General features: G+C 37.5%; 3 protein-coding genes across 4 annotated transcripts; 1 reads left to right on the top strand and 2 right to left on the bottom strand.

The window, feature by feature from the left end:
• The first annotated feature begins 2863 nt into the window (after positions 1 to 2863).
• LOC116713972 (myelin-associated glycoprotein-like) lies at positions 2864 to 11964 on the top strand. 2 transcript variants are annotated; one of them, XR_004337967.1, is made up of 10 exons: positions 2864 to 2980; positions 3151 to 3498; positions 4832 to 5122; positions 5835 to 6086; positions 6205 to 6465; positions 6551 to 6635; positions 8527 to 8616; positions 8703 to 8772; positions 8847 to 8940; positions 11858 to 11964. XR_004337967.1 is itself a non-coding variant. In XM_032554267.1 (9 exons), exons 1-9 carry the CDS (start codon positions 2893 to 2895, stop codon positions 8880 to 8882), a joined length of 1521 nt encoding a protein of 506 aa, XP_032410158.1. In that variant the 5' UTR covers positions 2864 to 2892; the 3' UTR covers positions 8883 to 9435. The 2 variants fall into 2 exon arrangements, 1 of the variants encoding a protein (XP_032410158.1); XM_032554267.1 differs by lacking the exon at positions 11858 to 11964 and having other exon boundaries at positions 8847 to 9435.
• On the bottom strand, positions 11581 to 12909 carry LOC116713985 (myeloid cell surface antigen CD33-like). Its single transcript, XM_032554279.1, has 4 exons — positions 12697 to 12909; positions 12549 to 12606; positions 12081 to 12452; positions 11581 to 11968 (listed from the first exon to the last, which is right to left on the bottom strand). The coding sequence occupies exons 2-4, from the start codon at positions 12589 to 12591 to the stop codon at positions 11679 to 11681; spliced, it is 705 nt and encodes a 234-aa protein (XP_032410170.1). The 5' UTR covers positions 12592 to 12606; positions 12697 to 12909; the 3' UTR covers positions 11581 to 11678.
• Positions 12910 to 19836: 6927 nt separating this feature from the next.
• On the bottom strand, positions 19837 to 20706 carry LOC116717613 (sialic acid-binding Ig-like lectin 14). Its single transcript, XM_032559107.1, has 2 exons — positions 20345 to 20706; positions 19837 to 20230 (listed from the first exon to the last, which is right to left on the bottom strand). The coding sequence occupies exons 1-2, from the start codon at positions 20592 to 20594 to the stop codon at positions 19953 to 19955; spliced, it is 528 nt and encodes a 175-aa protein (XP_032414998.1). The 5' UTR covers positions 20595 to 20706; the 3' UTR covers positions 19837 to 19952.
• Between the last annotated feature and the right edge of the window lie 6499 nt (positions 20707 to 27205).

The following is a 27205-nucleotide window of genomic DNA, read 5'->3' as shown; positions in this document are numbered from 1 at the left end:
TCCGATGTTGGAGCAACTCTTGGAGCTTGGTAAAAAACTTTCAACTTTAGGAAACATATGAAAGATACATATGAGTATCCTCACCAGGGCCTGCTTAGTCCCTGCCAGATACTCTTCAGAAATAAATTTACAGATCAGGAACTTTTACTGACATGTATCACACTAGCAAGTGTTACAGAAAAAAATCTATGAGTTTTAAATGTATTAAACCAACCTTTACTATTTTGGAGAAAGCATGAAGCAGTGGGAAGATCAGTGTTGATTCAACAGCAAGAGAAACACTGAACAAAAGCATTCACAATGATGTGAGGACAAATTCTGGAAAGGGAATGATGTTAGAGGTTGTCTTTCACTTCAACTGCGGAAAGCTAAAAGTTAAATTTGAGTAGCCTCACGTAGGCCTGTTTACTGTCTGTCACATTTTCTTAAGAAGTACATGTACAAACGAGGAACATTTACTGAAATGTATCACACTAGCAAGTTTTACATAAAAAAACAATCTATAAGACTTTAAAATTTAAGTGATGAAGGAAATCACTAACACATAGTCAGCACTGACGAATCGTGCAACCATAAATAATGCAGTAAAACAGTTAAACTCTAGGTTTTCTTTACAGCTATGTGTTTACTCTTACGCAGGGACGTGCACAGGCACACACCCTCACACACTCACGCCCACGCACGCACACACACAGATGACCCCAGCCCTCCCCCTTTTTTTCCTTCAGAGATATTTGTCCACTCTTATGTCCCAGACACATACACACACGCACCCACACACACACACCCCGCACGAATGCACACACACACCCACATACCCCCACAGATGGCAGGGTTATCTAGGAAAGGTGACAATCTATGTATTAATCTTGATACTGATGATCACTTATTGTTTTTTGTGCTCTAATTGTGCTGTACTTTAATTTGCTCACAAGTGGTCACATGTGCATACACATGTGACCACACACGCACCCCCCCCACACACGCACGCACACAAATGGCTTGGTGCGTATCGCTGCCATCGGCAATTCCCCCAGAGGTCATGAGAATCTGTGCTGGCGTTTAAATCATACCAACCAGCCCCTGATAAAGACTGAATTGAAATGACTGGAAACATAGAGTATCACGCGTGTCATGCATGCTGACCAGAGGTCATGAGAGTCATCCTGTTGGGTCAGCCCTATCCCGCTTCAGGCAGTGTATCAGATAGACATTCTGTTTAAAACCCGAGGCAATTACAACATCTGAATGTATTTAAACTTCTCTAGGTACAGTATATACTATATACTGTATATTGTTCTTGATTATCTAACACTTATTGTTTTTCATACTTTAATTGTATTACTCTTAAAACTCATAGAGGTCGGGAGGAGTTTACCAAAACAATGTGTCGCATTGATGGGATTAAGAGATGTCAAAGGAATGTTTATTTAAGGGGGGGGCGGGGCACATTCTGTCACCGGAAATCAAAAGCAATTAATGATTAGGGTCATCAATCACTCCACCGATTAAATCTTGACAGAAGGGTCCCTATTTGGTCTCTCTATCTTGTCTAACTCTTTATTTATGAATAAGGCAGTTAGTAAAGACTTGATGAACCATTGGCTTCAGAGCTTTTCACCTTTACAAACCAAAAAGTATTTACATCACAGACTGACCTGCGATCAGATGTGTACTTGGATATTGTGTAACCACCTCCCTTATTCTCTGCAGCAGAATGAGTTAATTCATCTGTATTATTAGATTATTAGAATTATTTATTGCAAGGTAATAATTTCTGTTTTGTTGCACTAAGGTGGTTTTAGACAAAGAATTGCAGAATTTGAAAAAATACATGAAAACATCACAATTTGCACAGAAACAAAAGGATTTATACAGTTTATCTACATAAATGTTCATGTAGGATTTCGTTACACTTTAACTCCTCACAGACTGTTTGTTGTTAGAGCATAATGTCGTGCAGAATTTCACACCACTTCACTCTACTCAGAAGCAGCTCTTTCTATAAATAAAAGTCGTGGCTTCTGCGGTGACGGATTGACCGGCTGACATCTTCACTGCAACAATATTTTAACTCTTCTTTGGCTCATTTTAACATCCACTGTGTGTACAAACTGTCCACATGGCAACATAAGTTGCTTCCCAAATTCTATATTAGTTTATTTAATGTTGGTAGTCTAATCTAAAATTGTTTTTTCATTCTGTTTTATTCCTCCTTTAAATTTTGAGGTTTTTGTTCCTCAGTCATTATAGAGGAAACAGCACTTTCATCAGTTTCTTAACAGTATTAGAGGATTATACAAAATGTAAAATATGTTTTTTTTTTTACACATATCCCTCGAGCTGATCACACAGAGATCTATGCTATGAATGCCATTAAGATTATTTTAAAGCTGTTTTAAATATGGTCAGCAGCCCATGGATTTTTCTTGATTTCTTGTTTGTTCTCCATCAGTTCGCTTTAACTTTCTGCCCCAATGTACAATTTAAGTCCGTGCTCTCATCTTTAGCATGCACCTTTGTTAAAATCCATGTTGTTACATGGTGCAGCAGTGGTACCTTTGCATGAATCCAGCATGACAACTCCTCCTGGAAGTTTAATGATGACGATGGGGCGTGCATCGTCATCCAAACCGAAGAGAAATGAAGGACGATCCAGTGAATTGTCTTTTTAACTGTCAAATTTAATCAGGTTTGAAATCTTCCTCATAATTTTAAATATGTTATTGAGCCGTAATTAAGATTAGGTCCGGTAGTGTCCTTTAGTTGGTCACGCTTGCAGATGATAAATATGCACATGTATGTGACGCAGTGGGTTTGAGGTTTGATAAAAGTGGAACGGAAACTAGACAAGTCATTTGTCACGGGAATGAAAAAGCAGCTGCAGCCTGCATGCCCATTGTATTTCTTTCATTCACCCAAGAAAATAAGATGGGTGCCTCCAAATGGCTTATCTTTTTCGCATGCATTTATTTGAAAGGTAAGGTATGTTTTGTGTAATGTATAAACTGTTATAAATTATGAGATGCTAATTTTGTCAGTCCTGTTTCCCAAAATTTCTTTTCATGTGACTTTACTGTAGTAGAATGTCATTTATAAGTTGCATGAAATTACTGCTTTGTTTCAATATTTTAATCTTTCTACTTACAGAGTTTGAAAGCGAAGCCTCATCCTGGACATCCACATCTCCAGCCTCAGTTAAAGGGCTCCTCGGCTCATGTGTGGTGATCCCCTGCTCTTTTAACTATCCCGATGAAGGAAATAAATATGAATTCACTGGGATTTGGAACAATCCAAATGGCGTAATTTTTCGCTCTGGACAGACGTTACAGCAGTATCAGAATCGCGTTGAGCTTGTTGGAGAGCTGAAATCAAAGAACTGCTCTCTGAAGATCGACCCCCTTCAGAAGAGCGACGTGGGGCCCTTTGATTTTAGAATTGAAATTAAGAACTACAACAGCTATTCCTACAAAAATAATATCGCCATTTCAGTTATAAGTAAGTAGCTCATTATTTTCTTCTTTCCGTTTTCAGTGTTGCTGTCATGTTTGACATTTATGAGCATTTTCAATATCTAGTTAGTTCAAATGTAACATTTTACATTAGACCTTTGCACTTGTTTTAAGGGTTTAGCCAATTTTAGATACATTTTACAGTATCTAAAAGCTTGCAAATTGATATTTTTTTGTGCACTACTTTACTTTTGTTTTTTCTTGGAGAAAAATGTTCAAGAAACAAAACATTAAGAAATTGCTAGCGAACTAAAGCAAATAAATCTTAAAAAATCTAAATTAATTTAAACAGTTAGAAATGAAAAAAAGTCCATGATGTTTGTTTATGAAGCATATCAGTTTACATTAGTTACTGATGTTTCACGGTAGATAATTTAATTTGACATAAAAATGTATTATGTCTTTAGACCGCTCAGCCGATTAGTTTCACCTTTTGAAAACTCAACAAGTCAAAGGATTTTAATGACATGAAGCATATTATAATTTACCAAATGAGCAAAATGCCCCAAAATTAAAACAGGAACTGATGCAATATGTGCAACAAATTTGAACTGATGCTTTATTCTACGGTGACCTCTTGAACTAAATTTGAAATCATTCTCTTTCCATGTCCATTTGAAATGAGGCTTAGTTTTGTTGTTTGCTACATTTGGGAAAGTTTATGAGACAAAATGTATTTAGTTTTACATTAAATTAAGTAAAATCTTAATGGGTGTTATCTCATCTGGAGCACTAGCCTGGGCATTGATTTCCTACGATATTTCACCTTATTCACATCTTGATTCACAGCAGTCTGAGTTTTCTCCCATTGGCCTGGATTCCTCTGGTAGATTCTCTACCAGATCGAGCAGCGAACAGAAGAAGTTGTGAGCGATGGCATTGAGTTTTTGCATTGTTTTAGAATTGTAGTCTGTCTGTAATTTTAGCAATGGCAGCAGAGGAAGTGAACAAAGCCACTCAGTCTGTGTTTTTCATGTCTACAAATACTAAGTTAACATTAACAGCTGCCTCATTCAGTGGAGGATGGTTGTTTACAGTGCAGGCAATTTCCTGTAAGCTTCATTGCATCGAACTGGCACATTGCCTATGTCATTAACAATTGGGTAAAAGTTAAAACTTCAACAGAGTCCATACCTTCAGTAAGCAATTGTTTCTCAATAGCCAAGAGCCCTGACCCTCTGAAAGAAGCAAAGTGTAGAACAAGGCTCTGGTTTTTACCAGGCTATATTAACACAGGATGAAACATTTTAATTTTCTCTTTTTGATTACTGAACATAGATCATTTTAATACTCTATTGTGATGTCTCTGGTTAACACAGGTGAGCCAAATCCTCTCCAACTCTCGGTGGAAGAGGACATTAAGGAGGGACAAAATGTGTCTGCAGTCTGCTCTGTGTCTCACTCCTGCCCCGCCTCTCCTCCCAATTTCAAGTGGAGTCACCTCGGAGAGGAGATTCATCAGTCCCAACAGCTTGACAATGCAGAGTGGAACACAAGATCTATTCTGAGCTTTCGGCCGACTCATATTGACCACAACAAGCCTTTACAGTGCACTGTAACCTACAAGGGGGGGAAAAGTCAGGAGAAATCCAAGATCCTTCACGTAAAATGTAAGTGTTGATTAGAATGATATTTTCCTGATTACATTTTGGATTTAAAAACCAAATTACCATGTTCTTCAAGGCACATAAAAAATGTTTTTGAATGAAAAAACCTTCTAAAAAAGAAGTGAAACTGTAGAGAACACAATATGTGCATAAGTAACACAAGCCACATTGAGGTGACAAAAGCTCAAGAGGTGGTGTGGCAAAGTTGCATTTGACTGCATGGTGGTTTTAAGAATTCACTGTTTTTCAAATTATTTACCAATAAATATATGCCATGTCAATGCTGGCTTTTTACCAACTGGTAAAAGGCCAATTGGCTAGTTTGTCAATAAACTAGTCAATTGGCTAGTTGGATGCCAGTTCATCCAACAAATTTATGTCAGCAAGGTTAAAACGAATGAATTAATGTTCTAGTTCACCACCTAAACATTGTGAGCTGAGACAGCCAGCATGAACCAACTTTCAGTGATTCATTGTAATTTTGTTCAAATAAAGACAAATAAAACAGAGTTGTGTGTAGATCATGACGCTATAATTAATTGTCATAATATCATGGCATGTTTCTAAAATGCTGTTTGTCTTTAAGTTGAACTACCAAATGAGGACTACAATTTCTGTAGATTTACTTTTTCATGACACTGTTGCACCAGACGCCGTCACAAACGATATTGTTGATATAGCAAGAATATATAGCTGTTTTTATATATTCATCCAGATGCACCACTGAATGTGAACATTGAGTACAAGGTCGACGTAAAGGAGGGAGAAATTGTGGATCTCACTTGCTCCAGTGAGGCTCACCCTCCTGTCAGTCGCTATGAGTGGCACAATGAAACTGGAGCAAAGATCTCTCAGGGAAACCTCTACATAGTGTCAAATGTTTCTAGAACAATAGGAGCAATGTATTGTGCTGCTATCAACGACGAGGGAAAAAATGTTTCACGGCCTGTCCAGCTCAATGTTTTATGTGAGTTCAAAATAACAGACATAATGACAATATTTAATATTGGAACTAAAACATTGAATGAATATGAATTAATAGCTGATTCCAAATGCATTCTGGGATTTTTTTTTTGCCTTTACAGATGCTCCTGAGATAAAGACTGAGTCGTCATGCTCAGTAGAGGGCAACTGGGTGAAGTGTGAGTGTATTGTGGACTCCAATCCTGCCAGCACCGTCACATTTAAGCATTCTGACAAAATTCTGCCTGGAACTACAAGAGATAAAAATGGTTTCTATACCATAAAGATTCTTTGGAAAGACATTGAGCCTTCCAAGTTTGTGCAGTGTTTGGCATCTAACATCGAAGGGAAGGCCAGCCATACACTCTCTGTATCTCATGACGGTATGAAGTGATATCAGATTTCAAGAATCACCACCAAACATGGCGAATTAAATAAACATACATTGTTTGATTTCTGTCTTTACAGAGATGATGCTTTACATTTTCATTGCCAGTGGAGCAGCAGGGTTCTTGCTGTTGGTTATACTTGTAGTGGGACTTTATAAGAAATGGTGAGTAAAATATAAATGTTGTTTGCTAATGTAAAGAAATCTGGAAACAATCAGTGTTACATGAGAAACAGTTATTTCTTTGTATTATACAATATGTACATTAAAATACAGTATTTTAATGTAAATATGTCAAATATTTAGATAATTGTGAAAAGAGTCCTCTAAGGCACAGTTTTTGGCCTAATTGTTTTTTGCAAATTCCAAATAGGACTTGACAGAATGTGTATATGGCTCAAGTGCATTTTTATGTAGATAAAACGATACATCAATGTATGACCTCAAGCTGATCCTTAGCATGAAGAAAGCAAATCATGCTGTTTTCTAGAACTAAACCTAAATCTTGGATGATATTGGTATTTCTGCTCTGTGGAAGCATTATTGATAAAGTATCCTCCTCCAAATATCTGGGTATTGATTGATTAAGTAGAAATGTTGAAGGGCTTTAATTTGGCTACTATTTTTTGAAATAGGACCTGTACTAGATTATCATTCAGGAAAATCCTGTAGAGCCTAAATGGATTAGACAGCATCTTGGTGGCATTATTTATATGCACATTGCTTCTTTCTCATGTTAATCTAGATTTTATTTATTATTCTTTACATTTTATGACCAATTTATTTCACACAATGAGTCACTGTGCAGTTTATGATCTTTTTTCTGACACAAGTTAACCTTTAAAGCAGTCTTTCTCAAACTGTGGTCCCCAGACTGCTGGTGGGCCACAGGTGCCCCCTAGTGGTCCGCGAGGTACTGCATGTAAACGACCGTTTATTTGTCGTGACGTCAGTTCAAAGTGCAGCGCTACTGATTGTGTTAAAAATAATGATGGAAAACTGGCTTCAAACCGAGATGTCCTAAAGATGTCGTTCATTACTTTTCTCATTAGGATGAACAAAGAAAACAACAATACATGAGTTAAGAAACTAATTATTTCATTTCAGGTTGCATCATATATTAAGATGTGTTATCACAGGGGCAATTTCAGGTTAGGTGGTATATGATTGCCTATCCACCCCCCTCCCCCTCTGATCTGAACTCTAGTGGAGTTCTGTTGTTGGACTTTCTGCCCCAAGTGGAGGAGTTTAAGTATCTCGGGATCTTGTTCACGAATGAGGGAAGGAGGGAGCAGGAGACCGACAGCATTGTACCGGTCCGTCATGGTGAAGAGAGAGCTGAGTCAAAAAGCGAAGCTCTCAATTTGGGTCATGACAGAAAGAACGAGGTCGCAGATACAAGTGGCCAAAACGGGTTTTCTCCCCAGGGTGTTTGGGCTCTCCCTTAGCGATAGGGTGAGAAGCTCGGTCATCCAGGAGGGACTCAGAGTAGAGCCTCTGCTCCTTCATGTCGAGAGGAGCCTGTTGAGGTGGCTCTGGCATCTGGTCAGGATGCCTCCTGGACGCCTCTCTGGTGAGATGTTCTGGGCTCGTCCCACCGGGAGGAGGCCTACAGGAAGACCCAGGGCACGCTGGAGGGATTATGTCTCTCGGCTGTTTCTCCCAAGGCCTGGGAACGCCTTGGGATTCCCCCGGAAGAGCTGCAACAAGTGGCTGGGGAGAGGGAAGTCTGGGCCTCCCTTCTTAGGCTGCTACAGCAAACGACCCGACCCCGGATAAGCGGAAGAAGCTGGCTGGATGGCTGGATGGATGATCCGTGACTGTTTGTTAAATGGGTTAAGAGTTCCTCAGTTTGTTTGAGAAAGGATTATACAGTACAGACCAAACGTTTGGACACACTTTCTCATTGAAGTCAATGAGAAATTCAATGAGAAATTCAATGAGAATTTCTCATTGAAGTCAATGAGAAAGTGTGTCCAAACTTTTGGTCTGTACTGTATGTACAAAGCCATGCATAGTAGACTCCCCTCTGAGAAAATTATATTTACCTTACCAGCAGGGGGAAACCGAGAGACACTTCGGAGTTAAACATGAGTGCCATGATGACAGAAAGGCCTCAGCAACCACCAGAGAAGGACTCAAACAGGTCCTTACCACTCACCAAAGACTGAATTAAACAAACTTTTCATCTTAATTATGATTATTTTCAAAATATATGATTTGTATTCCCAGAAACAAGATTTGTGATGATCCACATTCTTCTAATATTTATATGAATGAAGATATGTATGGAAATGTTGGGGTATGTATTTTTCTATACTTAATTTACAAATTCATGAGTAAATACAATAATTTTATGTTGAATGTGTTTTTCAGACTGACTGGGATGATCAAATATATGCCAATGTCTAATAAATAAAGGAAAAGCTGCAGTTTGTCTACCTGTTTGAGGAAAAATATCAATATTCAGGTCCGTAATTAATGGTCTAATTATATTTTAAGTTTGTTCTGTGTAAATATTTAGAATGTATTTCCTTTAAATAAAGGAAATTAATTCTGTATATATTTGGGTTACATTTAACTCTCAAACATTAGAGTGCCTCATAAGGCCCTTTTGCTTGCAGCTATAACTTTTCCAAATAAGTCTTGTAAATTCATGTATCGATAATATCTATTAAGCTGTTGTAAAAGTGTACTTTTAATTATTGTTTATGTAGCAGTACTTATCTGGTTTCAACATATTGTGCAAGTGTTGTTGTCTTTAGAATTTCCTCTTTTGCTTAGAAGATTGTGATATCTGATTAACGTGTTTAAAAGTGAAACTATTCTGACAAAAGAAATAAACTTTAAAAAGATCAAATGATGATCCTGTAGTTGTTGACCTGCAAGCTTCGTAAGTGCAGATGTGAAAATAAGTTAAAGAGTATCACTGTTCAATAATAAATGAAGAAAGTGTGGTTGTTGATGGGTATGTACTCTTGGTCAAGTGTGGAAAAACCCACGGGTGTGCCTGTAAGCGTGTTCAGAATTAACTCTCAGAAAGGGAAGTTGATAAGAACCTCTGAAATTTTTCAAAACGTCAACATCTGTTACTCAAAAAGAAAACTGAAATGTTTCAACCTCGTTTTTGCTTTTTTCATCGCTGATTATATCAACTGACTCAAACAGCATATTTTATTTTTAAATTCTTCACTGACATTGGAAAATATTTGACTCATATAACAAGAAGTAATGTGAAGCAGAGAACAACCACGTGGGAGAAATATTTTCCAGGGGAGATTGTTGTCAAATCAAGATGAGACCTCTTCTTCCTCATCATTTTGCAGAGGCTCGGGTGTCTTTCCTCAGTTCTTCTCTTACAAGCAGCATATAACTTATTGCTGGAGGAACTTTTAACCTTTCGAGGTCGACGCCCGCCCTGTGGCGGGCATGATGTCATGCATTTAAAAGACGTCTGTATAAAAAAAGACGCCATGAGAAGTGTGCATTTTATTTCTGTTGGACAGTAGAGACTTCAAACTTTGTAAAAGTAGTGTTTTTATATTGATTTTGTTTTATATTTACTTCCAAATAGAACCAGGAATATGATCGATCATGTTAGCCATAGCGTAGTGCGCATTTTACGCATGTTGAGTGCAATCGGTAGTTGTTTTATGACCACAAAGTGAACGAATGCAACATGAAAGCCATTTTTCCGAGTTATCAATATTAGTATCAATATTGTTTCTACTCGGATTTTGTTTCTGTGTGTGTTTTTTGCGCCAATGCGATAATAAATTTTGTCAAACCGAAACAAACACTGGAAAATCACAGGGTTTAGGATGTTCTGAAAATAATGATACCAAACAAGGTAAGGTAAATAGTTTTTATGGTGAAAATATGAGGGTAAATTCAAAATTAGACCACAACGGCCATTTAGACCCATGACTCCAATTAATATAGAGGCCACTCTATGCCAGTATTAACCAAACAACTCCAGTGCTGTAAATTGATTTTTTTCCCCCGGTGTTATCCTACAGCAATAAACAATTGAGATTGAAGTAAAGGATCAATAAAGTTCTTTGCCTGGTATTTTTCTAAATTAGTGTAACTATGCCTATACTGCAGCATGATGATACTAGACTGCTTAAAATGAAACATAAAGTGTGAGACTTGGTTTAACCTGAATTGTTATTTCTGTAAATCTTTTTTCATCTGTTGCTGCTGCCGGAGCACTGGAGCATGCTTTTGTTACTTTAGTGCAACAGTAACAAAGCATGCAAAGATGAAGATCACCATTTAAAAGTTGGAAATGCACAACTATGTGAGATGTTATGTGATTCAAAAGCATGTAAAACGAAAAAATAATGGCAAAATAATTTTTATTTTACTCCCCTCTTTTCTTCTTGTCAGTGCAGTTGACAAACAACGTACTTAAATGTAGTGCATCAGGTCATTATCGCAATCTTTGAAAGAGGAAAGACTATCATATTGTTTAACAGAGAAAAGTTCATGTTTCCAAATATATTTAATCCACATTTCCTTTGTAAAGGACTCTCCCACTTGTAAAAATATTTAGCTGGCAGCAAAATTTACCCAATGAATCATATAATGTAGATTTAAAGTGCATAACACTGTTACTTCTGTCGCTATTTGTGCAGTTCCTCTGTTGATGAAGTTTCTTTGTGGCCGATTTGAAGTGCTAAATAAAATATCCTATGTTCTCTATTCACCACAAATGGGAGGCTGCAGCCACAACAGTCTCCTACTTCACACACTCCAGATAATTGAGACAAAAATTAAGAGATAAAAAACACACCAATATTATAATCTTAGGACTTTGATGAAAGATTTAATACAACAGAATAGGACAACTTGAGGACATTGGAGTATGATGTATATTTAATAGTCAGTGTATGATCTTACAGATGATGAAGAGTAAAAGAAAGAAAAACAGCAAAGCAAAATTAATCCATAATCCTATTAGAAAATCATTATAGGTTAAAACAAAATGAATCCTAACTTTTTTGCCTAACATATTTTCAAAAGATTTAGGTAAAGTTAAACTCAAAAGGTGCATGCAACAGTAAGAATTTCTTCTCATTAAATGTTTTTTTTTTTTTTTTTTTTGTAGTTTTACTATTTCAGGCTTTTTTCTGCAAAATCACTTTGCCATCATGGCAGATAGCACTAAAAATATTGCTCTAATCTAGTACTCCATATTTAGATTCACTTGGTACTCTTCTTGATGAGAAGCACAGAGCCCACTGTAGTCTTCCTGCCAGGGAATGTCACCGTACAGTTTAAAGGCATGTTGAAGTCGGCTTCTTGAGGGTTAAAGGTGAGGGTCGACGTTGTTGACCACAACCATTTATTCTGCTTTTTTGACTTTGTTTTCCTTATTCCAGAGTGGCTCCAGGAGAATTTGGGAGGAGATGATGGACAGACATGAGTAACTTTGCAGGTGGCAGTCACTTGATCTTGGACTGCAACAGACATGGTGGGAGGCTCAGGAACTCCTGTACAGTCAACAATTTTCACAAAATTACTTGTTAAATAGTTATTAAAACATGTTTTACTATCTTAAAGTAAATGGTTTAGAATTAGTGAAAAGGCCTCTAATATACTCACGGAAGACATTGAGGGTCACCGTATTTTTTGAGAAAGTGAAGCTTTTATGTTGTGGAATTTCAATTCTGAAGTAAAACGGACCAGTGTCAGTTTCTCTGACGCCATACAGCTGCCAGGTGCAGTTGCCGCTTTGAAGGGTTCCTGTAATTCTGGATCGATGGTGGAACTCATTCCCTAGTCTCAAATTGAGGAAATTTGATGCAACAATCGTGTCCCCTCTCTTCCAGAATCCCCGCCATCTGTTCAATATTTTTCTTGTCTTGGGATAAAAGTAAACGCAGGGAATGACCACACATGAGCTTTGAAGAACAGGGATTCTGGATGGCACATCTATGAGCCAGTCCTTGCGCAACATTTGAGATTCAGCCATCGCTGCAATAAAGCACAAAAGCAAGAATACGTTCTTAGCAAGTAGACAGTGATAGAATGATGATATTCCATGAATTGTCATTTTAAGGCTAAGCTTACCACAAACCATCAGAATTGAGAGCCACAATTTCAGATCCATCATTAGCTGACTAGAAGTCTAAAAAAACAACATAAAATTAAGATAAACATATAAAAGTCTGTAGTGTCGATGAATCCTTCTTAATCTTCAAAGTAATGATCCACTCACCTTGAAGTTTCTTTAACATAGGGCTGAAATTAAATCTAGTAAGATTTCAAAGTTTGAAGCCAAAGATTATGTCTCTGTCCTATTGTGTGGTGAGAGAGAGTCTTGTGCTTATAAAGCAAAAGTTTAGACCTTGAAGCCAGAAATTGTTAGTTTGCAATCAAACTTTCCCAACGTCACAAGCTGATTATTATGTTGCTTTTTGTTTGCTTTTGCCAGGAAGATATTTTAGATGGAGAAAAAAATAAATGTAGCACATTTACTAAATAAAGTCTGCAACATTGTGGTGTTTGAATAAAATGCTTATGGTGTAAATGATAAGTCCTTATTGATGACTTCCTCAAAGTCAACGCAGTGTACCGAGCATCAGGTGAGGAGCAATTAAATATAATAATGCTTGATATCAGATCAAATCTTTGGAATATTATTATTTTTCATCAGTCCTATATGTAAAAATGCAAAAAGAAATATATATTTTTACTGCTTTTCCTCAAACATGTTAAGGCTTTAGCTCATAATAGTTATGGTGACAAAATAGCTTCCATATGTGAAGAACAATATATGGTTTCTGAACTTATTTCCACTTTTGTCACATGGTTGTCAATTGACTCGTTTAACATAGTACTTTTCTAGTCATATCAGTTACTTCATACACAGGCCCACTCAGTTATACACGTGCCTTGCCCATGGGTACATCAACATATGACAGTATGTAGCTGAAATTGAACTCACAGCTTTAAATTTTGTTTGAAAATTCACTCTTCGGCCACTTTGTAATTTACACATTCCTTGTTCTTGGTTGGACCTAACAAGGTGTTTGTAACATCAATCAGAGCTTTTGGTCTAAATCCACTCTGGTTTTCTCTTGCTGTAGCCAATTTCTTTGAAGATTCAATGTGTTTTGCATTTTAAAATCTTTTAAAAGAGAAGTGAAGATATAGAGAACGCAATATAAACATAAGTAACAGAAACTACATTGAGGTCAAAAAGCCAAAGGGATGGTGTGGCAAAGTTGCATTTTGCTGCATGATGGTTTTAAGAATTCAGTTTTGTACATAATTTTACCAATAAATGTATGCCAATGTGTTGCCAGTTCATCCTAAACAAGAACTAGTTCAAATTTATTCAGCCAGGTTAAAATGAATTAATTAATTCTATTTCACCACCTAAACATTGTGAGCTAAGAAAGCCAACATAAACCAACTTTCATTGATTCATTGTAATTTTGTTTCATGAAGCTATAATTAATTACCATGTTATCATGGCATGTTTCTAAAATGCTGTTTGTCTTTAAGTTGAACTACCAAATGAGGACTACAATTTCTGTAGATTTACTTTTTCATGACACTGTTGCACCAGATGCCGTCACAAATGATATTGTTGATATGGCAAGAATATGTAGCTGTTTTTATATATTCATCCAGATGCACCACTGAATGTGAACATTGAGTACAAGGTTGACGTAAAGGAGGGAGAAACTGTGGATCTCACTTGCTCCAGTGAGGCTCACCCTCCTGTCAGTCGCTATGAGTGGCACAATGAAACTGGAGCAAAGATTTCTCAGGGAAACCTCTACATAGTGTCAAATGTTTCTAGAACAATAGGAGCAATGTATTGTGCTGCTATCAACGACGAGGGAAAAAATGTTTCACGGCCTGTCCAGCTCAATGTTTCATGTGAGTACAAAATAATAAACATAATGACAGATAAGGTGTTTTAGAAAGTGAAGGCAAACCAAAAAGAAAACATTCCACAATTTATTTACTGATTTTTTTTTCAGACACGAGTAAGCAAAACAAGGGTGACGCCAGGTGAGACACACACAGGAATCCAGCAACAGAAAAGGACATGACTCGAACTTAAATACTACAGGAAACAGGTGAGGGAAATAATCAATTAGGAGACACAGGTGAAAAACAAGAGCTAAATTAACAGAGGAGACAGAGCTGGAGAACCAATGACCAAGATCCATATAGACAAGAAATAAAACCTGACGTCTGACAGAAAACTAAACCTATGAAACATAAAAAATCACATCCCAAAATACTGACATTGTGACACATGCAGTTTATCTGTTTATTCTATCTGTTTTGCCAATACAATAATATACATTTTAATGTAAATATGTGAAATATTTAGAGAATTTTTAAAGACAGTTTTTGGCCTTATTTTTTTCAGTTTCTAAACAGCACTTGAAAGAATGTGTATACAGCTAAAGTGTGTTTTTATATAGATAAGACAAACATAAACATATGACCTGAAGCTGCTCTTTAGCATGAAAACAACAAATCATGCTGTTTTCTAGAACTAAACCTAAATCCCAGATGATATTGGTATTTCCTGCTCTGTGGAAGGCCTTATTGATAAATATTATCTTCTAAATACTTGAGTATTGATTGGATGATAGTTTGCCTGATGATAATTCAGGGGAAATGTTGAAGGTTTTTAATTTGGCTACTATTTTTGAAATAGGACCTGGGATCTAAGTGTCCTAGATTATCATTCAGGAAAAGCCTGTAGAGCCTAAATGGATTTAAACAACATCTTGGAATGTTCTTGTTCATGGCGGCATTATTTATATCCACATTGCATCCTCCTCATGTTATCCTAGATTTTATTTACTGCTCTTTACATTTTATGACAAATTAAATTCACACAATGAATCCCTGTGTAGTTTACAATCTTTTTTCTGACCGAAGTTAACCTTAAGGAGACAATAGCACTAAGAGGATTCTGTGTACAAAGTCATGCATAGTAGACTCCCCTCTGAAAAAATTATACTTTTAAAATTATACCTTCATTTTGCCAGCAGAGGGAAACCTAGAGACACTTCAGCATTAATCTTTGCAAGGATGACACAAACAAGTCAGGAACCCCCAGAAAGGCCTCAAAAAAACCTCATCACGCACCTAAGCAAACTTTTCATCTTATTTATAATTATTTTCAAACCATTTGATTTGTATTCCCAGGAACAAGATTTGTGATTATCTGCATTCTTCAAATATTTATATGAATGAAGATATGTATGGAAATGTTGGGGTATGTATTTTTCTCTAATTAATTTACAAATTCATGAGTAAATACAATAATTTTATGTTGTATGTTTTTCAGACTGACTGGGATGATCAAATATATGCCAATGTCTAATAAATAAAGTAAAAGCTGCAGTCTGTCTACCTATTTGAGGAAAAATATTAATATTCTGGTGTGTAATTAATGGTCTAATTATATGTTAAGTTTGTTCTGTGTAACTATTTTGATGTGTGCTGCAGATGTTCTGTGCAGATCCCCCTTGCAAATGCAATCTACATCTCAATAGTGTTAACAAGGTTAAATAAAGGAAATGAATTCTGTATATATTTGGGTTACATTTAACTCTCAAACATTAGAGTGCCTCATAAGGCACTTTTGCTTGCAGCTATAACTTTTCCAAATAAGTCTTGTAAATTCATGTATCGATAATGGCTTTATGCTGTTGTGAAAGTGTACCTAAGTGTATTTTTAATTATTGTTTATGTAGCAGTACTTATCTGGTTTCAACATATTGTGCAAGTGTTGTCTTTAGAATTTCCTCTTTTGCTTAGAAGATTGTGATATCTGATTAACGTGTTTAAAAGTGAAACTATTCTGACAAAAGAAAAAAACTTTAAAAAGATCAAATGATGATCCTGTAGTTGTTGACCTGCAAGCTTCGTAAGTGCAGATGTGAAAATAAGTTAAAGAGTATCACTGTTCAATAATAAATGAAGAAAGTGTGGTTGTTGATGGGCATGTACTCTTGGTCAAGTGTGGAAAAACCCACGGGTGTGCCTGTAAGCGTGTTCAGAATTAACTCTCAGAAAGGGAAGTTGATAAGAACCTCTGTGAAATTTTTCAAAACGTCAACATCTGTTACTCAAAAAGAAAACTGAAATGTTTCAACCTCGTTTTTGCTTTTTTCATCGCCGATTATATCAGCTGACACAAACAGCATATTTTATTTTTAAATCCTTCATTGACAATGGAAAATGTTTCACTCATAAAACAAGAAGTAATGTGAAGCAGAGAACAGCCACGTGGGAGAAATATTTTCCAGGGGAGATTGTTGTCAAATCAAGATGAGACCTCTTCATCCTCATCATTTTGCAGAGGGTCAGGCATCTTTTTCAAGTTCTTCTCTACAAGCAGCATATAACTTATTGCTGGAGGAACTTTTAATATAGAGGCCACTCTATGCCAGTGTTAACCAAACAACTCCAGTGCTGTAAATTGATTTTTTCCCCCTCCAGTGTTATCCTACAGCAATAAGCAATTGAGATTTTTTTTCCCCCAATTACAAATTGTTGAGAGCTAAAGGACAACTTTACCACACACATTACTGAAATACTTGTTGGAATGATAAGTATTAACTTGATGAAAAGTCATCTCTTAACAAATTAAAAATGCCTTGTTTTGCATATGTGTAAAATAAATCAGCTTTTGTTGCAAAGTACTCTAGCAGAAGTAAATATGTGAACATTTTAAGTTACGATTACAGATGATTCCTTTCTCTGTGTCTGCTGCAATGTCTGACCTGGTGAAAAAGCATAAATTACATGTGCCAGACATTTTGATTCACAATTTAATGTCCAGAGGAGAAAACATGTTTAAAAATATTCATAATCAAAAATAGAAATCTGCCTTGCCCAAATGTGGCTTACTTCTTTTAATTACAATTAATTTCCAGTTTTCATCGGGAAGGTAAGACGTAGTAGTGATGATTTGATACAAACATTTACTTCTTACCCGCTGTGTCTGTGTGTTTTGCCCTTTAGTGTTCCCTCCTATTTCTCGTTGTCCTGATTGTCTCATGCAGGGGTGGAAATTAGCACCCGCCACTGTAATAGTATGAAGTGGCATGTAAATTGGAGCAACCACCCGCTACTGTGGCGGGTTGACAATTTGAACAGAAGAAGAAAAAAAAAAGCAGCATTCAGTTTGAACTTCTGTCCAGGGGAGGACTGACCGTCTGGAGTCCAGACTGATGGATTTACTTTCCAAATCTGGCGGCCCTACGAAGTCATAATTTAACAAAAAAATTATATTAAATCTAATTTTTACCCACCGCGACAGCCCATTGGTTGATTTTATTGATGGACATTGGGCTTATCCAGCGAAATCCCTCAGTCCTCCTTGACCCGCCCCTCCCCTCTAAGTTTATAAATAGCGCCATTTCAGCTAACCGGAGTCCAAGAAAATGAACGGATACGAGACTGGGCGTATCCGGGGCATAGTTTTTGTCAGAAAAACTACGACAAAAGCTAAAAAGCTCAAAACCCCATTCAGAAAAATGTGTCAAACTAACTGCTATGTTAATTATCACACTAACTTTGACCGTTGGAGGAGATTCAGTAGCGGACAAGGACAGGGAATTAGCGATTCAGGGGCTTTTTATCGTCGGAGGAGGATGATGAGAGAGACGTGACCAGGGACAGATTCAGGAAGAGTTCAGGTTAGCTGCTGCTGCCCAGTAAGAAAGAGTGAAAGTGTTCATAAAGAAAAAGTTTCATGCAGGCAGGAAGGCAGGTGTTTGTGAGGGGGAAGCTCCAGGTAGTCAGAAAGACTCTGGAGTAACACATGAAAAATGATGGCCAGTGGAATTAATAATGAACACGTTCTGAGATATTTTAGTAATAATTGTTAATTTCAATAGAAAACATAATAAGTAAGGGAAAACAGATGAAACAGTTAGAAAACAACTATCGATACAATTAAAAATATTTTAAAACTGACTAAACACATCTTTAATACTATCAGGGAGAGTTGTCAAAATATGGAAATGTTCAACATATGATTGCAAGAATGTTAGGGTTGTGTAGTTAAAGTTTGCCTGTAGTAATTACTTCAAATTAACTTATTGTACTACAACCCCATTAAGGTGTCCATGCTTTATGTTAAATTGTACATCTGTATGTTAAACTTGTTGTCAGTAAATTGGTTTTCATAGAGTTTAGAATAAATCATACATTTCCTATAATTTGCTTGTACTTGTGGGGTTTGTAATCGAAAGAAAAAAAGAAAACAGTGCCTGGTGAAATGTCTGAGTGGCCGGTAAAACAATTTTCTCTACCAGCCACTGTGGCTGGTGGAGAAAATTTTTAATTTCTACCTCTGACTGTGTTTCCTCGTCAAACGCTTGTGTTTGCTTTAGTACATTGTGTCATCCTCTTATCTAGTTACCAGTGCTACCAGTGTTTTGAGTTTCTAGCATCATTGCTCACCTGTGCTGCCTGGACTTTGTACTCTCTGGATATTGTCATTAAATCATCAAACTCAGTTGCCACCTCTACCTCTCTGCATTTGCGTCCACACCTCTTCAACCACCAATCATGACAAACAGTGAGCTATGCATAACTAGTGTGTGCTATGTGATTCAAAAGAATGGAAAATGGCAAAAATAATGGCATAATCATTTTTATTTTACTTCCCTTCTTTTCTTTTTGACAGTGGAGATGAGAATGGACATAAATATAGTGCATCAGGCCATTATCTCAATCTTTGAAAGAGGAAAGACTATCATATTGTTTGACAGAGAAAAGTTCATGTTTCCAAATATATTTAATCCACATTTCCTTTGTAAAGGACTCCATCTTGTAAAAATATTTAGCTGGCAGCAAAATTTACACAATGAATCATACAATGTAGATTTAAAGTACTTAACACTATTACTTTTGTCGCCAGGTTCTTTGTGGCCTATTTGAAGTGCTAAATAAAATATCCCCATGTTCTCTATTCACCACAAATGGGAGGCTGCAGTTGAAACAGTCCCCTATTTCACATACTCCAAATAATTGAGACAAAAGTTAAGAGATAAAAAACACAAAAATGTTATAATCTTAACACTTTGATGAAAGATTTAATACAAAAGAATAGGACAACTTAATATTGGACATTGGAGTATGATGTATATTTAATAGTCATTGTATGATCTTACAATTGATGAAGAGTATAAGAAAAAAAGCTAAACAAAATTAATCCATAAATCATATTAGAAAATCATTAAAGGTTAAGAAAATGAATCCTAACTTTTTTGCCTCTAACACATTTTCAAAAGATTTAGGTAAAGTTAAACTCAAAAGGTGATATGAATCAAAGGAACAATAAGAATTTCTTGTCTCTAAATGGTTTTTTTTTTTTGTAGTTTTACTAATTCAGGCCTTTTTCTGCAAAATCACTTTGTCATATGGCTGATAGCTCTGAAAATATTGCTCTAATCTAGCACTCCATATTCACTTGGTACTCTACTTGATGAGAAGCACAGAGCCCTTTGTAGACTTGTTGCCTTTGAACAACACAGTGCAGTTTAAAGGCTTGTTGAAGTCGGCTTCTTGAGGGGTATAGGTGAGGGTCGACATTGTTGACCACAACCATTTATTTTCCTTTTTTGACTTTGTTTTCCTTATTCCAGAGTGGCTCCAGGAGAATTTGGGAGGAGATGATGGACAGACATGAGTAACTTTGCAGGTGGCAGTCACTTGATCTTGGACTGCAACAGACATGGTGGGAGGCTCAGGAACTCCTGTTCAATCAACAATTTTCACAAAATCAATTGTTAAATAGTGATTTAAACATGTTATTTAACATCTTAAAGTAAATGGTTTAGAATTAGTGAAAAGGCCTCTAATATACTCACGGAAGACATTGAGGGTCACCGTATTTTTTGAGAAAGTGAAGCTTTTATGTTGTGGAATTTCAATTTTGAAGTAAAACGGACCAGTGTCAGTTTCTCTGACACGATTCAGCTGCCAAGTGCAGTTGCCGCTTTGAAGGGCTCCTCTAATTCTGGATCGATGGTGGAACTCATCCGTTAGTCTCGCATTGGGGAAATTTGATGCGACAACTGTGCCCATTCTCTTCCAGTATCCCCTCCATGTCTTCAACATTTTTCTTGCCTTGGGGTAAACGTACCTACAGGGAATGACCACACACGAGTTTTGAAGAACAGAGACTCTGGATGGCACATCTATGAGCCAGTCCTTGCCCGAGCCTAGAGATTCAGCCATCCCTGCAATAAAGCACAAAATACGTTCTCAGCAAGTAGACAGTGATAGAATGATGATATTCCATGAATTGTCATTTTAAGGCTAAGCTTACCACAAATTATCAGAATTGAGACCCACAATTTCAGATCCATCATTAGCTGACTAGAAGTCTAAAAAAACCAAAATAAAGATTAAGATAAACATATAAAAGTCTTTAGTGAATTCTTCTTGACTTTCAAAGTAATGATCCACTCACCCTGAAGTTTCTTTAACATATGACTGAAATTAAATCTTGTCAGATTTGAATGTTTTGAAGCCAAATATCATATCTCTGTCCTATTGTGTGGTGAGAGTGAGTCTTGTGCTTATAAAGCAAAAGTTTAGACCTTGAAGCCAGAAATTGTTACAATCAAACTTTCCCCACGTCATAAGCTGATTGTTATGTAGATATTTTTACATTTTCCAGGAACAAATTTTAGATGGAGAAAAAAAATAAATGTAGCACATGTACTAAAAGTCTGCAACATTGTGGTCTTTGAATAAAATGGTTACTGTGTAAAATCAGTTCAGGTATCCCTATGGATAACTTCCTGAAATTCTTCACAGTGTATCCAGCATCAGGTGTGGAGCAATTAAATATAGTAATGCTTGACATCATATCAAATCGTTGGAATATTAATATTTTTCATCAGTCCTGTGAGCACTTGGTTTTTTGTGTGTTAATTAGTCCCTATGTTGTTGTCATCTACCCCTTGATTATTTCCAGCTGACCCTCGTTTCCCCTGATTACCCTCTGTGTATTTACTCTGTGTCTGTTTCCCTACTGGATCCTTGTTGTGGTCTTCTCGTTAGTTGTTTGTCCCGTTCATGTGTGTTTCCAGTGCTACCAGTGTCTCAGTTCCTTGTCTCATTGATCACCTGTGCTGGCTGGACTTCTGTACTTTTGTGATCATCATTAAAAACTATCATTAAAACACCTCAACCTAGGTCCCACAGCATCTGAACCCTCACCATTAACCAACAATTCTTGACAGAAGAATCCAGCCAGAACGGTGAGGTTCGCAGAAGTAAATAAAAGAGAAGTAACATCAACAGAATGGATCCAGAAGAACATGAACGTCTTCAATGGACAGTAAGAGAGTTCATTGATACAATGGCTCAACCCTGCTCCATCTAAATCTGATTTGAGTTAGCCAGAAACTGTATCATTGCCCTGTGGGACTGGTCTCCTCGTCTCCCTTTCATGGACTTGTTAGAGTTGATTCAAGGAAGCAGTATGGCACTGTCAATCAGCTTTTGCTTTGATAATAGGCGAACCACTAACACCTAAGCCAGACATCCCTGCCTTCCGTTCTCAGTCTTCCTCCACAGCTCTTTCCACATCCAGCCCCTGTAAATGGGCATCCAACCCTGATATGCAGGCAACAAACTTTTCTCTGCCCGAGTCTCCCAGTGCTCTGCCCGAAGCCAACGTTCCCGAATGAGAGCAGGTGGCTAGCCTCCCCAAGCCAGCAGCTAACACCCACGAGCCGGTACCTAACATTCCTGTGCTGTCGACCGGTCGTCCAGAGCCATCTGCCGGCGCTCCGGACAGTCTTTGTGTGTCCCTCTGGTGTCTTCTTCATCGCCTTCGAGGGGCTCGTCTCCTGCGTCGCCACCACCCAAACCTTCCCCAAAGGGTTCGCCTCCTATACCGCCATCCACCAGACTTATATGGCAGGTCCACTCTGACCGTATTGTTTATTTTGACTGAGTTTATTTTGTTTCTTTCTGTTCATTTTGGACTCTGGCCGTCCACACACCCTGTTTGGGTTGTTTTATTCTTTTTCTTTTTTTTTGGGTGGGGAGGAGGGTAAGGTACTGTGAGGATTTGGTTTTCTGTGTGTTAATTAGTCCCTGTGTTGTCCTCTGCTATCCCTTGATTGTTTCCAGCTGCCCCTCATTTCCCCTGATTACCCTCTGTGTATTTATTCTTGTGTCTGTGTTTTCCTGCCGGATTCTTGTTATGTTTTTTTCATAAGTCATGTGTCCCGTTCCAGTTCTGTGTGTCTCCAGTGCCACCAGTGTTTGAGTTATTTGCCTCACTGCTCACCTATGCTGCCAGGACTATCATTATGGCACCTCAACCTGGGTCCCACCGCATCTGAATCCTCCTGAATCCTAACCAGAAATCCTTGACTAGTCCCATAACATTACCCAGGGGGAGACATGATAAGAAAATATTGCTGGTCAGTGAGGTGCGATTGTGGCAGTACCCAGATAAATGTTCAAATACAATATGAAACATATAATTTTACTGCTTTTCCTCATGTTAAACATGTTAAGGCTTTAGCTCATAATTATGGTGCCAAAAAAGGCACATACTTATGAACTGACTCAATTAATATAGTACTTTTCTAGTCATATCATTTACTTCAGACACAGGCCCACTCAGTTATACACGTGCCTTGCCCATAGGCACATCAATATACGACAGTAGGAAGCTGAAATTTAACTCAGCTTTCAATTTTGCAAGGTAACTACTAAACAGACACCCACATCACTATTGTGGTTTCGTTGTTTGAAAATTCACTATTTGGCCACTTTATAATTTACACATTCCTAGTTCTTGGTTGGACCCAACAAGGTGTTTGTAACATCAATCAGAGCTTTTGGTCTATTTCCACACTGGTCTTTTTTTGTTGCAGCTAATTTCTTTGAAGATTCCGTGTGTTTTGCATTTCTATGTGGATTTACTTCCTCCAGTACTTTGATTATAACAAATGTTTACTTGGGATAAAAGAATCCCAAGTCCAAACCTTGTCTATATAAAAAGGTAAAACGTATTGTTGACTTGAATGAGTTGGACGAATTTGCATAAAGTCAAACTTATAATTTTGATTTCAATCTATAATATTACAATACTTGTCATGTGGATTTCAATAGCAGCTGGTTTGATATTAACTGGTGGCCTGCTAAACCAAAGTACTGCACAGTCATACTGCACAGAGCGATTGGTCAAAACAAAGGAAACATCGCAAGAATGTCTTCCTGTTGCAAAACAAACTGATAGCATGAAAACTGATAGTGGTTACATTGGTTACATATTTAAGATTCTTAATTTTTTCAGGAAATCACTATCTGGAAGTGGTAAGAACGTCATTTCACCTAAAAACCATCTATGACTAGCTGCCTCTCGTAATATTTCTGACAGATGATTAAAAAGAATAATTATCTGTTCAATAGTCAAGGAGCCTTCACTGAGAGCTTCGGATATTTCAGAAAACAGCAGGTACAGGTTTTATCATTGTGGTTGATCTTAACAGGTTTTGTTAACCTGTTAAGATTAACAGGTTAATCTTAACCTGTTAAGATTAAGAGGTTTGTTGATCTTGTTAAGATCAACAAACGCTTGTTGCTTTTGTTAAGATCAACTACAATGATCTCTAAGCAAACTTACTGCAGAAGACCCCCCTGCAGAAAATTTTGACAAGCCAGTGAAAAAATAGTCTGGTTAGACGAGATTAAAGTTAAACAACTTAAATATCACATTCCATGTTTGGAGGAGGAATGTTTGTGCACAAAAGCCTGACAACACCATCCTAAAAGTGAATTTTGCAGGAAGGAGCATCATGGTGAGGACCGTCAAACACTTATTTTACTTAAATATAATTAAGCCTCGAATTTATTTCACTCACAATCCTGGCAGGCTGGATTCGAGGCAATTTCATTCAACCAATTTTGTTTCTGAGAAGCAATGAAACAGGCATCTCTCAAAGAATAACAGCAATGTGGAATAATTATCATTTTTTAATGATATAAACTCTTATTTTATTGACATGGTAAGAAAAAATTATAGTTTAAAAAAATGACCTACACCCTTCTCATTAACAAGTAGGGGGAAAAAAATTGTAAGCATTTATTGGTCATTCTTGCTATATATTTGCTGACCAGTTCTTTTGTTTCCATTGGTACTTTTGATGATGTACGCACACTAACACACACATGATGTATGTATATCTAACCTAAGTCACAAAAGTAGCAGCAGAAATCAGAATATTTTAGATGCTGTGTTTTTCTTGTGTGTATTCATTTAATGATGATGTTGTTCTACCCTGACTGTTAGGTTCATTTTGTGACATACGCGGAAGATTACAAAATGAAACAATCTTGCACACAATCTTTCCAACAGCGTGTGTGCATTTAGTATGTGTTTTTTTTTTTTTGTGCACAGTGTGTTTGGGGGAAAAAAACAGACTGTGGACCTTGAAGAAAAGCCTGCATTGATACAGTTGGGTTCATACTGTTTTATTAATCTCAGCAGAATCTTATCACCCTCCTCAATTTAGTTCAAATTATCTCACAAACCGTTTATGTTGTTCATAATTTCTGGGAAAAAGGCTGTGACATGTTACCATAAAAAAGACACACTTTTTGGAAAAAACCCACTAATTTCTGTTTATCAACCAGCCAGGTAAGATGACAGCTGACCAGAATCCGGACCCGACGACATCCATCCCAGGGTCCTCAAGTTGTGAGCCGAGTATTTGACAGCAGAGCTACGACATCTCTTTGACCTGCCATTAAGGCTGAAGAAGGTGCTGAAGATTTGGGAGATGTTCTGTATTGTCCCTGTCCCAAAGAAGGGACAGTCCATTTACCTCTCCAACTTCAGGCCTGTGGCACTATCGTCAAATGAAGATCGTTGAGAGACTGGCTCTACAGCACTTCAGACCTGTGATGAGTGTCTGCCTGGATCCTTTGTAGGCCGACTTCAGCGTGGACGATGCTACTTCACAGAGCTTTTGCCACCCGGATAAACCACACATCACAGTGAGGATGATGTTTTTCTACTTCTTGTACCATCCTATCTGTGATGCAGGTAGATCAAGACCTGGGGGCCTGGATTACTGATTACCTCATTAACAGGCCGCAGTGTGTCAGGCTGCACGTCTCTCTATCTGATGTTGTGGTGAGCAACAAGGGCACACCCCAGGGAAGTGTATTATAACAGTTTCTTTTTACACTTTCCATCTCTGACTTTCACTTCAGCTCTGGAACAAATAACCTACAGAAGTTGTCAGATGACTCCTGTATTGTTGGCTGCACTACAGATGACAGGGAGGAGGAAGACAGAGACTTGATTGAGAGCTTCACTGGATGGTGTGAGAGTTATCACCTCCAGCTTGATACAATTTGAGCAGAAGGCCCCACAACCCTGTTTTAAGAAGGGGTGATGAGGTTGAGATGGAGGGTTCCTACAAGTACTTGAGGGAGCAACTTAGCAACAACTTGGACAACACTAAATGCCTCTACAGGAAAGGTCAGAGTAGGCTGTTCTTTCTGAAGCTCAGGTCTTTTAATGTGTGCAATAGGCTGCTGCAGATATTCTACCAGTCTGTAATGGCCAGTGTCTTTTTTTTTTGCTGTGGTGTGCTGGGTAGGTGGTAATGGGTCACACAGCATCAACAAGCTAAGTAAGCTGGAAAGGAAAGCCACTTTGGCTATGGGACTGGAACCGGACAGTGTGAAGGGAGTGACCAAGAAAAGATTGAGAGGGAAGTTAAAGGCCTTCATGGACAATCCCTCTGATCCTGCTGAGCTTAGGCAGCATAGGAGCTCCTTCAGTCACAGACTCATTCAGCTCCAGGCCTCAGAGCAGATCGGAGGCTCATTTGTGCCATCTGGCTCCACAACATCACATCACCAAAATAATATTCCTGATTATACATTGTTTTATTTTGTTGCTATTTCTTTTGCTGCTATGTCAACTGTTATGGGGGATTAATAAAGTTATATCCTCAACAATTGAAAATTACCTTGTGCATCAGTTTATGCATAAGGTAAAATTTGTATATATCTTTATATTTGCTTGAACTTTTATCACCTCTGGTCTGTCTACTTTTTACTGCCTTCCCTGTTTACAAGATGTAAGCAACATTCATGTTAGAAGAGCTTTGCTGTTCTATAGTTATTGATGACAAAATTAAAGCACACCTCAGATTGTGCTAGTATTGCTAATAGTTTTTTTCTTACTTCCTCCTAAACATACAGTGTTGCCATTGACATCGGTTTTACACAACTGTTGTGTTGTAGAAGAGAATTAGCAGATCCACATTTTTACTGTTTATTTCATGCATAGCTACAATAACACTAAACTCAACTTCAAATTATGGACAATAAATGTTATGAATGCTAGTTGATTAGACTGTTGCACATACACGTGGGTGTGCTGACAAACATGTTCAGGCTGTGTGTCTTTTCACGTCTTCCTGTGGTTTTGAATAGACCCAAGAATTCTAGAGAAAGCAGAACTTAAAGATGTTCTAGCTTACTTGGTAATATTCAAAATAAGTTCCTTGATATAGCTGCCTCCTAATAGTGAAAAAAGTAAGCAGCATTTGCTGTCCCAAGGTTAATCAGTCAGCCGAATTAAGGGAGATAAAGAGTGAGGTAAAAGCAAAAAGAAAATCTAACATCACAGAACTTATTTACTGAGCCCACACTTAAAACGACAGGTTTTTGCCAATGGC

Source organism: Xiphophorus hellerii, chromosome 3 (genome assembly GCF_003331165.1).
Source record: "Xiphophorus hellerii strain 12219 chromosome 3, Xiphophorus_hellerii-4.1, whole genome shotgun sequence".
In the NCBI taxonomy this organism is placed as follows: Eukaryota; Metazoa; Chordata; class Actinopteri; order Cyprinodontiformes; family Poeciliidae; genus Xiphophorus; species Xiphophorus hellerii.
Note: the sequence above shows the minus strand (reverse complement) of the source record. Positions and strands in the feature narration are given on the sequence as shown.

Coding starts and splice junctions, on each gene's coding strand:
- LOC116713972 (XM_032554267.1), top strand. CDS start 2,893: ATGCCCATTGTATTTCTTTCATTCACCCAAGAAAATAAGATGGGTGCC. Junction 2,981..3,150: donor CGCATGCATTTATTTGAAAG/GTAAGGTATGTT, acceptor TTCTACTTACAG/AGTTTGAAAGCGAAGCCTCA. Junction 3,499..4,831: donor TATCGCCATTTCAGTTATAA/GTAAGTAGCTCA, acceptor TGGTTAACACAG/GTGAGCCAAATCCTCTCCAA.
- LOC116713985 (XM_032554279.1), bottom strand. CDS start 12,591: ATGATGGATCTGAAATTGTGGCTCTCAATTCTGATGGTTTGTG. Junction 12,453..12,548: donor CTCAATTCTGATGGTTTGTG/GTAAGCTTAGCC, acceptor GCTTTATTGCAG/CGATGGCTGAATCTCAAATG. Junction 11,969..12,080: donor GGTGACCCTCAATGTCTTCC/GTGAGTATATTA, acceptor TTGACTGTACAG/GAGTTCCTGAGCCTCCCACC.
- LOC116717613 (XM_032559107.1), bottom strand. CDS start 20,594: ATGTTGAAGACATGGAGGGGATACTGGAAGAGAATGGGCACAGTTGTC. Junction 20,231..20,344: donor GGTGACCCTCAATGTCTTCC/GTGAGTATATTA, acceptor TTGATTGAACAG/GAGTTCCTGAGCCTCCCACC.